A 16,881-nucleotide genomic window follows, 5' to 3' on the forward strand; every position below is an offset into this window, starting at 1 on the left:
ACAGATAGCAAGCTGTTATGTGGGAAAATAATCTATCATTCCACCTACCAGTTACACTAGGTGTTCCCCAGGGCTCTATTCTTGGTCCTTTATTATTCTCTATTTTTATTAATGATCTCTGCAAAGCTACTCCTCATGTAACCTGTATACAATACGCAGATGATTCAACAATAATCTGCACAGCTAAATCTTCATCTGAACTACAATCCCTAACTTAGAAAATGTTTCACACAATAGAGTCATGGTTCTTAAAACGCTGCCTCCTCCTTAATCCTAAAAAAACTAAGCTCCTGCTGTTTACCCCTACCTGGAAGCACATACCTATTGAATTCTCTGTTACTTCTAACAATGGTACCCTCATATCCCCTGACACTAACACTAAGCTTCTAGGAATTACTATAGACAACAACCTTAACTTTGACTCCCATATTAATAGCACAATAAAAACAGTTAACAGAAAAATGGGCTCTCTATATAGAGTCAAATCCTTCCTCACTCCAATAGCTAGATCTGCTATTGGCCATTCTCATCTAATCTCAACACTCCTTTATGCCTCACCAATCTATACCAATCTGTCAAAACATAATTGTCTCAAACTAGCTACCTCCTATAATAACATTGCAAGATTTGCCACTGGTAATCCCTATAGAACCCATCACTGTAAGAATCTGAAACAACTAGGATGGCTTGAACTACCTCATCAGCTTCAATATAGTCAACTTATCATTGCTCATAAGATCCTCTACCACCCAAATAATACCCCAATACTCTCAAATATCATCACCCCCTATAAAAATCTCACTAACTTACGATCAGCAAATAAATTGTTAATTAACATTAGTAAGTCAAACAACTTGGCAGGTGATTCTCTGTTCTCAAACTCTACTGGGAGAAACTGGAACCTTCTACCTACTGAATTAACTTCTCTTCCTTCTCTGCCCCTCTTCAAACAACAACTGAAAATACTCCTTAGAACAAAATGGCTGTGCCCTTGTAACAGCCCTGACTAACTGATTAAGATTACTTTTTTTTACTATCCCTCTTTTGTCAATTTTGTACTTATTGTATATGTAATCAGAACCGTTTATCTGTAACTTCTATGATTTGACTCATTGTAAATGTCATTTTCTATATATTTGTAAATAGTATTTAACTATTGTCTTCTATATTTTTGTATTTATTATTAACCAGGGTGTTTACATCTTGTAGATGATTACTAACCAGTGTGTTGTAAAATGTATCCCAGTATTCTGTATGTTTTTTCTATGTAAACTCTTGCTTTTCAGAGGGTGTTTTTTAATAGGGTGTTAATATCTTGTAGATGATTCAAACCAGTGTCCTGAAAATGTATCCCAGTATTTTGTATGTTTTTTCTATGTAAACTCTATTTTTATTCTACACCATTTTTTTTTTACTTTTTCATCTGTTTTGTCCTGGAGCTTTTCTCCCCGGGCCTCTACTGAAAATGGACATATATCCAATTAGACTAGCCCGGTCAACAAATGTAAAATAAATAAATAAATATTGTCCCACTTGCCATATTTCTCGGTGTCTTACCACTTAATCATGCAGCAATCCATTTTCTTCATCTTGATCCTGTTCAAATCTCTGCAGTTTTCCTAACAACCGTAGATGTAAGATAAAGTCATAGGCTTTGCTGAAGTCTAGGTAGACCATGTCTATGCTCCCTGATTTAAGTTCTCCTGTAACCCATTTAAAGAAAAAAAATTGATCACGTTTGTCTAACAGCTTCTTCTAGCCCTGAACCCATGTTGGTTGTTGCTTGAGGGGATTACTGCCCTTCAGGAAAGCAACCAGCCTTTCCCTTATGATTTCTTTCATGACTTTCCTTGTACAAGAGTACCATGCTTCCTGTCTTCCAGTGATCTTTTTTAAAACATCTGTCATAGAATCTTGTAGAACATTGGCCAGTTTCCATAGGAGACTGACATGCAGTCCATTTAATCGTTGAACAAATCACACACCTTGTTGCTGTTTGTGACATACTAATGGCAGAGGGCCTGTACACTGAAAGGCACAATAATGTGGTGAGACTGTTGCACTGGAGATTATGCAAACATTATGGTTTTGAAGTGGCTGAAAAGCACTGGAAACATGAGCCACAAAGCATTATAGAAAATGATGAAGTCTGCATCACATGGGATAATCCATTACCAACAATTCAAAAGACAGATACTAGGAAACCAGATATAGTAGTTCAAGAAGAGAAAACAAGAACAGCATTGATCACTGAAATTGCCACACCCAGTGACTACAGTGTCCTGCGTGCGGAGGGACACAAGGTTATGAAATATCATCTGCAAGCAGAAACGAGAGCAATGTGGAAAAAAAGGATGCCCAGATAGTTCCAATTGTAGTAGGAGCAATGGGTCTTATAAAAAAGAGTCTACCATCATATTTAGATATGCTACCAATACACGTAACTCCATATGAATTAAAGAAGTAGTCATTACTGGGCACATTGTGAGTGCTGCGAAGAGGACTGTTGGCTGACGTCAAAGAGTGAAACAATACTAATTTCATGAACTTCAATCGTACTTTGACTTGGGAATGGGGTCCATTCTCTTCATGGTATTAGAAACCCAAAAGAGGTGGAGAAATTAAAAAAGGGAGAGACCAACATGCAGTCCATTTAATCTGTGTGGTTCATCCTCCCTTAAGGAAGCCAGCTTTCATTGTACTTCTGGTTGCCTTTCTGGGGTCTGTACACTGCTCTCTCTACCTCATCTACCTCCCTGCCAGCAAGGGACCTTTCCGTTATTTTACTTCACGAAAATTAAAGCAAAGTAGTCATTCATTGTCTGTGCTTTGTCAGCTCTCTGTGAGCTCCTTTGCATCTCTGCACAGCTTAAACAGGATTATTTCTCTCTTCTTTCCTTCTGCTGTATACCATGACCTATTTCCTAATCTCTTCTGCCAATTCCTTATCATCTACTGTTTGCTGTCTCACCACAATTGTTGCCCTTCTAGCCTCGTACTGTTGTGTATACATTGCAATATGTACCTCCTGTGAAGCATTTTATATTAGTAAAATTGGGAGACGTTTGAGAGAGGATTTACAAGCATAATCATAACATTCAGAAGTGAGATCATGTTAGGCACACCCAATCATGTATCAGTGTTAAGAGATCTGTTTTCAGTGCATCAGATAAAAATAACTCGGATTCTAGAGGTGGAAGCTGGGAAACAATGCTAAAATATAAAGAGGTATTTTTGGCAGTTAAGACTGGATTCAATTTCTCCTTCTAGTCTTAATTATTAGTGTATCTAGTATTTTAAAACTGAAAACAGCAAAAACTGAAGAGGAATAATTATAAGAATGAATTTAATGGAATTTTATTTATATATGTATATTTATTTAAAATAATGTGATATTTATATTATATATAATAATGTATATTTATTATTTAAAAGGTGTTCTTTGAAAAAGTATTTTAAAGTAGCCTTTTTCACATATGAAAGGTGTTACATTTCATTTAATCACTTGAATAATCACATATATATATATATATATATATATATATATATATATATATATATATATATATATTGAGATAAATACTACCACCACTTCGCGACAACTTCTCCCAAAGTAAAATTGAATAAACAATGATAAAAAGCTGGCGGGAGAATATAAAAGCAGGTACCAGTATTTTGCATAAGCTATTCAGCCAATGAACAGTTCAATGCGCTTGTTTGCATTCAAACAAACGTAACAAAAATAATGCAAAAAGCCTTTCGGCTGGTACCAGTATTTGCATAAGCTATTCAGCCAAGAAGCAGTTCAATGCGCTTATTAGCATCCAAATAAACGCAACAATAGCATGAAAAGCCTTTCGGCACAGCAATCCTGATGGTTCACAAACAAATGTGTATATATATATATATATATATATATATATATATATATATATATATTTATATATATATTCTATTTAAATGGCATTTTATACATTCTTGAATTATTCTGAAGAAGTGCAAGAAGAAAGCCGAAAGAGCTAAATAAATTACTGTTGGATGGATTTTCACCTGATTTGTCTGGAATGGCTAATACTGGGGGTGGACAATCTTAAAACAAGAGTATTAGCCAGATTTTATTGGTAAGACACACTGAAAGACATAGAACATTTCCGGTCTTCTTGTCCAGAATGTCAGAAAACTCTCCTCTGTCCTGGATTTAACAGCCCGTTATTTCAGAGCCTATCATATCCATACCATTTGAATGTATTGTTTTGAGAATTGTGAGGGCCCTTAATAAAATCTAGCAATGGGTGTCAGTGCATACTAGAAATAATTGACTCTGTGGTACAATTCACAGGTGTGGTGTGGCATTTCACAATTCTAACGTTAAGGCTATTATCAGAGAAGTGGTATTGTTATTCTCTAGAATGGCTATTCCTAAAGAGGCATTTAGTGACCAAGGTACTCCCTTTATATCGGTGGTGTTGCTTTAAAGTACCTGAAGATGTCAGTCTGCTTGCGCAGACTGATGGATTACTAAAGATGTTCGGTAAAATACTGAAATCCATAAGGAAAGTTATTGATGAAGATGGTAAAAACTGGGACAAGTTTTTACCCTCCTTTTTTTCAATAACAGAGATGTAAGAAGCTTTTTCTGGGTTTCCCCAACTTGAATTCTTATATTGCAGGTATCCTGGAGGACTGCTTTGCATTACTAAGAAAACTTGAGAAGAAGAGAAGATACCTTTGAAAAGTGTGATAAAACACTGCACCATTTAGTGGCTCTGTGACTCTAAGGGATAAAGCTCTTACTGTGACCCAGGCAGCTTGTGTTTGACTAGCAGGAAGGGCACTGGAGGGGCCATGCTTGGTGTCTCCGGGAGTAAGTGGTTAATTTTAGCTAATGTCGCCTGCCTGTTTCTCCAGACTGCCTCTGTGCCTGGAACAGAAACAGGAAGCTCTCATGCACAATGAGTGCCACTTGCAACAATGGATTTCTTGGGTCTCCTGAAAAGAGGCTACTACCTAGTGGTACTAACCCTATCAGCAAAGGATAAATAAATAAACAAATATTTGTATACACACACACACATACACACACACATACACACACACGTATATATATATATATATATATATATATATATATATATATATATATATATATATATATATATATATATATATATATATATATGTACACACACACACACACACACACACACACACACACACACACACACACACACACACTGTCTCTGTGTGTGTGTCTCTTTATATAGATATATATGGAGAGAGAGAGAGAGCTCTATCTATGTATATATTTGTATCTGTGTATGATTACTGGTTGTGTGGTTGACCATATAGGCAGTACTCGTAATTCTCATCTCTCAAGAGTTTTGCTGAGCATGTTTGATTTTTTTTTTCAAATTTTATTCTGTTCCTAAACATGGTATTGTTTTCCTGTTGAATGTATCTCAATAGAAAGCCTGGCAAAAGAAGAACAGTTTAGCAGCTGGACTTCTTTCTACTGGATATGCTTGATTTACATTGGGTACTCGTATTGGATTATCCAGGCAGTGCACATTTCTGAAATTTCAACATTCATTGCATAATTAAATTTAGGAGTTATTCTTGGACTAGTAATTTGCCTTTCTCAGAAACTTGGTTGGAAGATGAGTTTGACCTTACTACATCTCCATTAGGGTAACCCACCTAAAGTCATTCCCTACTACACAAATAACAGCAAGGTTATACTGCAATATCTCTGAAACACTGTGAGAGAAATGACAACTGACTGCAACAGTCTGTATCAGTATATCTGATAATGGGACACCTATAACAAAAGACCCGGGGAGCAGAAAGAGGTGTTTTTGACCTTAGGGGTTCAGGCTTGCAGTCCCAGTGATTCTATGCAGCAGTGTTTGAATGTGTAGATATAACTAGGTTTATAATTTGCATAGACCTTCTTGGGTGCCATAGCGGCTTAAGCAAAGATTTCTTGATTACCTTAGCACAGGTAGGTGTGACAGTCAGACAGAGCCTCCAGACCAAGTAAGTAGATGCATCACTCACAGAGGAAGGTGGAAAACTGTTCCTACACTGTCTCAGAATGCTATAGGTCAGCTGAGAGGTAAAATCATTTTGTTCGGTTTAGAAGGTGTTAGGTAGATAAGTGTCTGGAGAGATAATGATAGGTGTGAGTCTGGAACTGTATGTAGAGTTTTAAGTTTGTTGGGTGATTATTAGTAGGAGCTAAATAGTAGCATTTCGAGGGTGTGATGATAGTAACGGTCCACCCCAGGTGGAGGCGGTAATGGGATGGTATTGTCTCAGCTGCCCTGGGCTCAAGGTGTTGGGGGCTCGATCAGAAGATGCCAAGGTATCTAAAATGGGAGGTGGTTTCAACTGGATTGTTGAGTTGGTCTTTGATATGCAGGGAGATGGGGCATTTATGAGCTTTTTGGCTTGTCCCAGAGATAATGATTTTAGATTTTTAGGGTTTACTATAATTTTTTTTTATAAGTGAGCTAATTACTTAATGCTAGTAGGTCAGGATGATGGTTAGTTTCTATAGCTTTGAGATTGAGGCTCTAGCTGTAAATAATTATGATATCAGCACATAAAATGAGTTGTAACTGTGGCAGGTCAAGTGGTAGCTTGTTTACAAATATGGAGAATAACAATGGTGCCAGTACTGAGTCCTGTGGTACACCTGAGTCAGTAGTTCCTCTCTGTGATAGGGTAGTGTGTCCTATGGTACACCTGAGTCGGTAGTGCCAGTGTGTGATAGGGTACTGAGCCCTGTGGTACACCTGAGTCAGGAGTGCCTATCTGTGATAGGGTAGTGTGCCCTGTGGTATACCTGCATTGGTAGTGCTTATCTGTGATAGGGAGTGTGCCCTGTGTTACACCTGAGTCGATAGTGCCTATCTGGGATATATTACTAAGTCCTGTGGTACACCTGAGTCAGTAGTACTTATCTGTGATAGGGTAGTGTGCCCTGTGGTACACGTCAGTCAGGAGTGCCTATGTGTTATAGGGTAGTGTGCCCTGTGGTACACCCGAGTCAGGAGTTCCTTTCTGTGATAGGGTAGTGTGTCCTGTGGTATGACTGAGTCATTAGTGCTTATCTGGGATAGATTATTGAGCTCTGTGGTACACCTGAATCGGTAGTGCCTGTCTGGGATAGAGTACTGAGCCCTGTGATACACCTGGGTCAGTAGTGCCTGTCTGTGATAGGGTAATGTGCCTTGTGGTACACCTGAGTTGGTATTTCCTGTCTGTGATAAGTGTTCCACAGGACACACTAAGCTGAGTCAGTAGTGCCTGTCTGCGATAGGGTACTGAGCCCCATGCTACACCTGAGTTGGTAATGCCTATCTGGGCTAGAGTACTGAGCGCTGTGGTACACCTGCGTCAGTAGTGCCTATCTGGCCTAGAGTACTGAGTGCTGTGGTACACCTGCATCGGTAGTGCCTATCTGGGATAGAGTACTGAGCACTGTAGTATACCTGCATCGGTTGTGCCTATCTGGGATGGTGTACTGAGTCCTGCAGTACACTTGAGTCAATAGTGCCTGCCTGTGGTAGAGTGGATCAGATTTTAACTTTGAAGTACCAATTTCTGAGAAAGTCTTTGAATCATTGTGTTGCTTGCAGACTGATTCCTTTGTCAAGAAGGTGAGAAGGCAAGATAGGGTGATCAGTGGCATCAAACGTTCATGTTCACGCAATAAAAATGGCTTCTGTTCATGTTTAACAGTAATTAATTAGTGTCAAGAGGGCAGTAATGGTGCTTCTGCCTGACCAGAATCTGCATTGTTTATTGGAGTGAAGGTGATATTTTGCAGGTGGGTAGAAAGTTGGTTGTAAGTGAGTTTCTCTGGTACCTTGCCTAGTGTGTGGAGTATTAATATCATATGGTAGTGACTAGTAGAGCTGGAATTTTGTTCTTTTCTATTTGGCCGGATTAAGGCCAATTTCCATATTGTGGATATCGTTTAAACTGAGACAAGGATTGTAGATGTGCAATAGAAGGCTGGTAATGTAGTCTCAGCAGTAATATAGAAACCAAGGGGAGAGATTGTCAGTCTGTTGGAGAGGGAAGTAGGATTTGTTGTAATAAAGGGCTGATCTGTTTGGTAGAAGTCTTTGTGAACTAAAAGATGAATAAATAATCTGGAAGTCTTTGGTTTGATTAGTGGGTGTCTTGAGGGGCGGATGTTAGGGGGGGATATTGCATAATAATTTGAGGAAGTCAGTGATTATGAATTTACCTTATGTGCATTGAGCCGACTGGCTCTCTGCTTAGTAAGTTAATTTCATGCCATAATCTTTTGGGAAGTGCTGTAGGGGTATTTGTTTACATGCTAGACTTTTGCTTTTGTGTCTCTGAATTGCCTGTTTGTTGAGATTACATAAATAGGTGCATTAATTACTGTACTTTGTTTTTTTTTGTTTGTTTTTGTTTGTTTTTTTCTAAGTTTGCCAGGCACTATTTCAAAGTTACATTAGGGCTTTGAGGTATTTAAGAATCCATTCTGGATTCTTTTGTTTGAAGAGTCTAGTAATCATGGGGAAGTAAGTGTTTTGGGTGGATAGGAACTGCTGAGTGAGGAGATCAGCTGCAGACTAAGCAACAGTAAGGGCAGATGGATGGCCTTTCCACATCAGATATGTGAGAGATGAAGCTGGAGGTATTTTTGTAAGATTTAGGTCTGAAGGAGACTGATGCTTTGTCTCCTGTAGGATATTTGGCAGAGGTCACTGAGTAAGTGAAGGTGGATGGTTATGGAAGAAATGAGCTGGGTGAGTGGTAGTTATTAGGTCTAAGGTAGAGCGCTTTAATTAGGAAGTATATTTAGCCTCATTGCTTCTCTGATTATCTGGAGTAGTTTGTGGTCATCGAGGAGCTCATTAATGTCTTAAGAAAAGGGTCTTAGTAGGTTTATGTTAAAGTCATCTAGTATAACAATTTGACTGCTGGGTGAGATCTGTTCTGTGTGTTCTGGGTTACTGTTTGAAATTTGGAAGAAGTTGGAGGCATATATGTGGTGGCAATGTAAAGACACATCATGGTTTGGGAGGGCATTTTACAAGAAGCCATTTAGGATCATGACCAGTTATGAGATCGGCCTGGGCTATTAAAAAGAAGCAAAGGTGACATTTGTACATAACCATTGTGCCACCTCCTTGTTCTTGCCCTGGACAGGCATCAAATAAATATTTATATTCAGGAAACCAGTGGCTAATACAGAGATGGTCATTTTTAAGAGAGGATTCTGAGGTAGCAAAAATATGCGGTGGGTGGGTTCTGAGGAGTGCACTGATTAGGTCTAATTTATTTCTGAGGTCTTTTGCATTAAAGAGTGTACATGACATAAACTTCTGGTTATGGCAGAACAATAACACACTGAATTTGATGTGCTCCTCAGGAGCCAGATCTCGGTTGTAAATAAAAGTTTAAAAATAACCGCTACCAAGCAGAATACTACAATAGAAGTAACTCAGTAAACCAAGAGACAACTTGGTTCCAAATGTCCATTGTATGTCATGTGAAAAGAAGAAATTGTAAAGGAACACAAGAAGAGCCAGTCCATATTAGTGACCGTACATAAGCTAAAAAACTATAAATGGAGAAGGAGCAGAGTAGACTGTAGGAGTCAAGGAGTCCTGAGGGGGAATATACCTCTTATGGATCTAGCCTTTGTCACTTTGATGACAGATAAGCTGAGCAGCATAAATGTCAAACTAGATGAATATGTGAAAAAGACCAGTAGCACAATTACTGAGTTAGAGCATGCCCTTTTCACCACAGTGAAATACCCTTATGAAAGTGCAAAAGAAAGTTGAAACAAAGCCAAATGCAGTTAATTAACAATCCAGTCAAAATGGAGCGTTTAGAACAAAGACTGATAGACCTAAAGGACTGGGCTTTCCAGAAGAATCTATGGTCGATGGGAAAGCCAAAGAAAGAATTGGGAAGGGTAATAATGGTTTTGGTATCCAGACTTGCAGAGTGTGTGGTCATCCATTCCACAAAGTGAGATTAAGATAGAAAGAGCGCACAAACTCTTTGTACCAGGTCATGCTGTCAATGGTAGAAGACTGAGACAGGTGATAATCTGATTTGTCACCTGTGAGCTAAGGGAACAACTGCTTACACAACTGTGAACGACAGAGAATGTACTTCTGTGGAAATGTGAGGGTTTTTTTTGAGGCAGGATTGTTGTGCAGAGATGAACAAAGGGAGGACCTGCTTCATCCCATCAGTGAAGGTATATACACAGAAGCAGTTGGGATTTAAATGAATTTACCCTACATATCTGATTAACAACTATGTGGTGTGAAATGTGGTGTGAAATGTCAAACCTCTAATAGCCTATACACATCTTTGCATTCCAGAGCATTTTCTGAAAAATAAAGTTAAAACATAAGATAAACAAATGTAGATATTTTGTGAATAATAAAAGCTATTAAAATGGTGCACACATAGCAATACTATCAGTAAGAAGTATTCTTTATAGTGATAATAGCTGGTCCATGCGTAGTCTTTTCATTAATACTATAATATATTATAATGCAGTCAAACCCCTTATTATATTTTTTGCTAAACTTTCAGATATCTTGGAAATTGAAAAAAAAAACTTGAGGGGGGAGGGGGAAACTAAAAAACAAAAATAATTATATGGACCAATAGAAGAAGACCGCAGACTCAGGTTGAAGATAAGCACATTCATTCTATTTAAGCGAGACAGAACTTTTTCAGAATATACAAAATCAAATAACCTCATTTAAAATGCATATCAAAAGGTCATGTGATTTTATATCGACCAGTCAACCTGAAAAAAATAATAATTTCTCTACTTTTTTACATCCAGTCAGTATACATTAATGTTAACAACCTCATTTAAAACTCATACCAAAGTTTTTACTGGTCCATAGAATTTTTTTTCAAGTTCTTTGTGCTGAATTCCACATCTTTTGGCTTGTTTGTATTGGAAACTGTGCAAGCTAGACATTGTTAGAACACATTTTTGTTAACCAGACATAAACTTTCGTGATAGCTACAATTTCCTTTGAGTGCCTGTTTATTGAGCTATCTCCAGAAATATGACATATCCATAAATTGTATATTTGTAAATATTAATAACACTATCTCTCAAGATGTGCAACTTAACTGTACAAATATTAATGACAGTTTTCTTCAACAACATCTAAGGTTTCACCTATGTAATACTTTGTAAGTTGCTTGTTTTTTGAAGCATTAAATACATATGGAAATATAGTTTATTATCATAATTTGTAATAAACTGTTAATATATTCAATATAGTGTGATATATCAGGCTTTGATAATTTATCTTCCTATCTCCTAGCGTGGCATTTTACACCATACCCCTCAGTATGATATAGGTCTCTCATTTTTGAAAATAGGAACATAAATATGAACATATGAACAATAAGTGGTAAATATTGATTAATTTTTGTACTGCATTAAATTGTACATTAATAATCACAGTGTAATTTTATTAATGCTGTTATTAACTGATAAATGGATTTGTTAAAGAAGCAGGACCCAAAAAAGGTTTAGACTCCATAAGAAGCTATGGGTGTTAACTGGAGGTATACAAAAAGGTGTTTTAGGCTTGAATGAGTTATTTGTAAAGTGTTTTTCCTCAAGGGGCCAAAATGCCCCAGAGGGTCAAGCCGAAAATGTAGCCTCAGAAAAGCAGACAGAAGTTGTCTCTAGAAGGAAGGAGGGAAATGTTGCCCCTCCCCTTATTTAAACAAAAAGTGCAGCAAAAGTACAAATCGGTGGAAGTTGCGAAAGGGAAGTAGCGAATCGGAGTCGCAGATGAGTATTTCGCAGCATAGCTTAATTGAAGGGGATGTTAATAAAACAAGGGTATACTTAAAGTGTTTCCTGCAATGGTAAATCTGCAGTGAGCTGCTGTTAAAAGAAGTTTAGATTGCTTTGGAAGGTTACAAAGAGAGAAAAATAGATGCAGATATTACTATTCTATCTGTTCATTTATTTTTTTGTTTTATATTTTAAAGTCAAGCAAAGTGCATTAAGGGAATATATGAAAGTTAGAGTTGGGTTCCTGCAAGCTAAGAAAGCAAAGTCAAAACTGGAATTGTCCAGGGTTATGTTTTAGGGGTATCTCCATGAAGTCTTAAGGAAGAGCAGAAGAAAAAATAATCTTATAGTATAAGTATGCTATGGATTCTGTCATGGAATGGAATGGTATAGGAAGGTCAGTAAACTGAGAAAAGATGTTCAGATACCTGTTTAAGTTTTACCCTAAAGTATTATGCTTGTAAGAACTTGAACTGTGAAGAACATAAAAAGTAAAAAAAAAATGTCTTTTCTATAGAGAACTCAGAAGAGGTATGGCAGTATAGGAAGGGAGTAGAGATGATATTAAGTGATATTAATACCAAGAGATAGGAAGGTTGCTAGACAAGAGGACAGATCACATATTCATAGGTAGATAAGTCTGTCAGACAGTGAACTATTACAAGTTTAGCCAGCAACCAGAGATCAGAATCAAACCATATATTTTAATCATTATGCCAACCCCCTCCCCTTGAGTAATGGTTTAGCTGCCTGGGTGGGCTATTTTCACTCTAACCAATTTTCCCAAGGTGAGAATCAAACCCTGTACATTATGTCAATGAGGTAAACACGCTAACCGTTAAGCCAACCCACAACCACTGTGTGACATGTCTGTAACAATAAAGATAAAAAAGAAAGTTAAGGGAATCACTGTGACAGCCTCAGGAATGAACAGACCACCAGAGTCAAGTCTTGGGGAGGTTAGAAAGATGTGTTGGGACATAACGTTTCAGTTTAGTTACATACTCAGAAAATGCGCAAAGGGAACCTCTTAAACTGAGAATTCCCAGCATAGATAAATATTTTGATAAATCAGTAGCTGTTAAGAGTAATCAGTGTATTTTCAAGAGGAGTGCACAATAAAGTTACATGCAGTTATTACTCAAAGGCATGTAAGAGATACTCCAAGATGGATTTAATTTGCATTTCTAAAGAAAATAAACACATGATGAGCAGATAGGAAGTTGTAACTGTCTGGTTGTCAGGCCATACTCCCATGGTAAGAAAGTTAAAGTTTAATAGTAAAGGGAAAAATAAAGCACTGGAGGTTCCCCATTCACTGTGACTCACCCCGCCACATGCACCAAATTCTGTACGAAGCAGAATGAGATGTTGAACAACTTCTGTTACAGGAACAGTGCAGCTAAGTATTTAGCCTGGTGGGATTAAACAAAGGTAGAGTGGACAGTAATATTGAGGGATTATGGAGGTAAGCAAAACTCAGTATGAAAAGCCAGCTATTCTGGGATGTCAGGAATGGTTAAAAGAACAAGAGCAACACATTTTTGGAGAGATACGGTTAGAAAATAAGACTGGCGCAAACCGAAGATGAGGAATTATTACAATGCGAGAGGCTGTTTAAAACAAAGACAATTCAGAAGGCATTCCTGGGAAACTCACTTCGAGCATAAACTACTTTAGCTATGAGACTGAGGCAGTCTAAAGTGGAGAGGTGGGAACACAAACTGGTGGATCCCGTCACAAGAAAATTAGAGGAAAATCCAGAGCAGATCCTGGATTCCTTTCAGAAGTATTTCATTCAATTGTACAAGGCAGGAAAAGAGATTGGATGGAGTGAGGAAAGAATGGAAAGGTACTTAGAAGGAGTAAAGGTCCCCACTCTGGCCCATAAGGAAACCCAAAAACTTACAGGTACCATAACACTAGAGTAACTCAAATATAAAATCAACAAACAGCAGAAAGGGAAATCCCTATCCATGGACAGGATTCCAATGGAGTTGTGTAAAATGAGAGTGAAGGAGGTATATACTACTTTGATACTACTATGTAGTAGTATTGTACATACTTCGTAAGCACCTGCCCTGTAGAAGACTGTGATTATCTCAGCACACTTAAAGCCTGGAATAGACCCAGCGGAAGACTATTCATATATGTCATCTTCAGTCTTACACCAGTATTGTAAGCTTTTCACTTCAATTTTAGCTCAGAGGTTGACCGAGTTTATCCCCCCACCCAAGTGTTAGATGATCAGTGCAGATTCGTGAATGGTAAGCAAGCTACTGATAACATATTCAAGACACTGTTGCTAATACAGGATGCAGAAAATCAGGTTCAGGAAATGCTGAAGACCGCTTGGATGTAGAAACTGCATAAGACAGTTTTCTGGGACTCTATTACTAGTTATGGACTCAGTGAAATTTCCATTTAACTTCATATAAGGAGGAAGGTGAACATGCATGTGTCAAAGTCAATGTGAATTGTCCTAGTTTTTAATATAAATGGAGGAACCAGGCAAGGCTGTCCCATGTCCCCAGTTCTGTTCACTCTCGATTTGGAACTCTTATCATTCAGACTGATAAATTTGAGGATAAAAGGCTTCACAGTAGGGAAACAGAAAAGTGAACTGTTTCTGTATGCTGATGATGTTCTAGTTTGTATGACAGAGGTAAAAAATCAGTTGAATGAGTTCTTCTGTCTCCTATCTAAGTTTGAAACAATTTCCTGTAACAAGAAGCATTTACAAAACATAAACTATTGCTGTCAACCTTCAATCTTCAGTCAGGTTAAAGGGGCATTTTACAGTAATGTGGGATATAGATCAAGTGAAATATCTGGAATTCAGTTGCCCCACCGATAGTGAAAACAATACATTTCAACATCCACTGAGAAAAAACTGGCTTGTCTGGATTACATAAACAGGAATTTTATGGTATTAGTTAGACGAGGAAGTGCTGGCATTCTTTTTACCTTCAGCATTAAATGGCTTTAGGTCTATCCCCTTTCCCAAGGAAAGACATTTTTAGGGAATCTTGGGAATGCTACAAAATTATTTATATGGGGGCAAGTTAGACCAAGAAAGTTGTAGAAACATTTGATATTGCCATCAAGGGGAGTTTAGGTTAACTTACCTTAAAGCATATTGGTAGGCTTGATGAGAAAAGGTAAAATAGATAAGGATAGGTAGAAAGTTAATGGAATCAATCAGCTAGCCAGGATCCAGAACTGGCATTTTAGGCCACAATGTTCTTCTACCAGGTGGATGTCTGGAGAGATATTTTGAATGTGCAGAACTACAAAACTAAGGAAGAGAAGCTGGACACAGTATGGAATCAGTTTGCCCTGATGTCCTTAGGATTAAGCATGTGCAATAAGGGGGACCAAATAGCAAACTGGGTAAGCAAGCATGTCAGACATGTTAGTCAACTGAAAGATAATCAAGAGTTACCACCCTTGAAAGATTTAAAGAGAGGTAGAAGGCTAAAACATTGATTGTATAACTTATGGGGACTTTGGGAAGGTATATGATGAGTTTAAAAGTAGCATAAATAAATCTGTTGAATGTCTTAACTGGTGGACTTATTTTTATGCTGCATTAGCATTTCGGTCATGATGCAGAGAACTGCAGACTTTCTGTCTTTTCAGTATCTTTTCTATATTTTGTTAAAGAAGAACAAAAGAAGAACGCAAGAATTCAGTAAAATGAAACTTGAAAGTACACATTTTAAAGTTATTCAGTTTATTCCCTTCTGTGCTCACCTCACATTTTCTTCTCAGTCCTCCTGGCTGCCAACCAGTTGTTTATTTTATGCTTTCTGACATCTCATTTTTCCCTCTGTCTTCTCTGACTCCAGTTGTTGCAGTCTTCTTTCAGTACAGTCCAGCATTCAGCATTGATAAAGCCACATATTTTTCCTCACACAGTTTTAAACTTTTTTTGGGACATCACACAAACGGATCAGTCCAAAATGCCCCAGTTTCACGCTGGGTCTCCCAACTAATCTCCTTACTCCATAGACTTACTCCTGTATTTCAAAGGCTGGTCATGGATCCTCAGGGCATCCTAAGGGCATACAAGGAGCTTGGCTGTCTCCACATCTGCCCTGGGGGATTAATTCTATCTCTTCCTACTCCCTGCCTTCCTTCTCAAGCTTGTTGATCATGTCCAAGGCCAGCTGCCTTCTTTGGATCATGCCTTTCCTAAAGGAGCATCATCACTGAATGCCCACCAACCCAGAATGGGCATGCCCATCCCTTCCTCCTGCTGCTTTAATCACCCAAGCCATTAATAAAGGCCTGGTTGAACAGGCTGTAGTCACGTCTTTATCTGCCACCAGAGCAGCTTCCCATTTTTTGCCACATTAAGTCAGTATCTCAGTATCATATTAGAAAGCTGTTTTTGAAAGATGCTAAGACTGATGAATAAAATGTCCTCCTGTTTTAATTGTTTCTTATGTTAGCTTACAGATTTTGGGTTGTCTGAGTGGAAGAAGGCCTCAGTAAAGTCTAAATCCTCAACACCTACATCAATTGGGGGGACATGGCCATACATGCCCCCTGAAGCATTTAGTAATCTCAACTACAAACCAAATCAAAATTTTGACGTTTACAGGTATGTATTTTCATGCTTTTTGTGACTTTGCAGTTTCTCTAAAATACTGTCCTGTTTACAGAGGCTGTAGTGATGAGTAGTGGTAGCCAACAAATAAAGAATTGTTTATCCATTTAAGAAGATTAATACAGACTGTGGTCTTACAGCCAGAATTAATGGAGTAATTCTGAAGACTAACATTTCAAAAATTATGTCTCTGATTTGTTTCATTTCCCAAGAAAAATCAACCTTTGATATTGTATATTTAGATACAGAGAGTGTAGCGCCTTTACATCTCCAACTTTGCCTTTTTCAAAATATCAGGTGTTCAAAATTCTAGACATCAAAATTTCATCAGGAAGTCAGGAGTAATATCAGCTCTTCTGACTTTCTAAGCTCTCGTGTCTGTCAGTTTGTGATACTGAAGACTGGAAGTTGTCTTGTGAAT

General features: G+C 37.9%; 1 protein-coding gene across 2 annotated transcripts in view; it reads left to right on the top strand.

Moving 5' to 3' along the window:
• LOC122790713 (receptor-interacting serine/threonine-protein kinase 2-like) overlaps positions 1 to 16,881 on the top strand; it is a 1,224,079-nt gene that overhangs the window by 1,019,925 nt on the left and 187,273 nt on the right. For both annotated transcript variants that reach the window (XM_044058270.1, XM_044058271.1), the window contains one exon: positions 16,303 to 16,454. In XM_044058270.1, the coding sequence (XP_043914205.1) occupies positions 16,303 to 16,454 (152 nt within the window). The remainder of the gene's footprint in view (positions 1 to 16,302; positions 16,455 to 16,881) is intronic.

This window comes from Protopterus annectens, chromosome 16.part0, assembly GCF_019279795.1.
Source record: "Protopterus annectens isolate FY-2018-M chromosome 16.part0, PAN1.0, whole genome shotgun sequence".
Classification (NCBI taxonomy): domain Eukaryota; kingdom Metazoa; phylum Chordata; order Ceratodontiformes; family Protopteridae; genus Protopterus; species Protopterus annectens.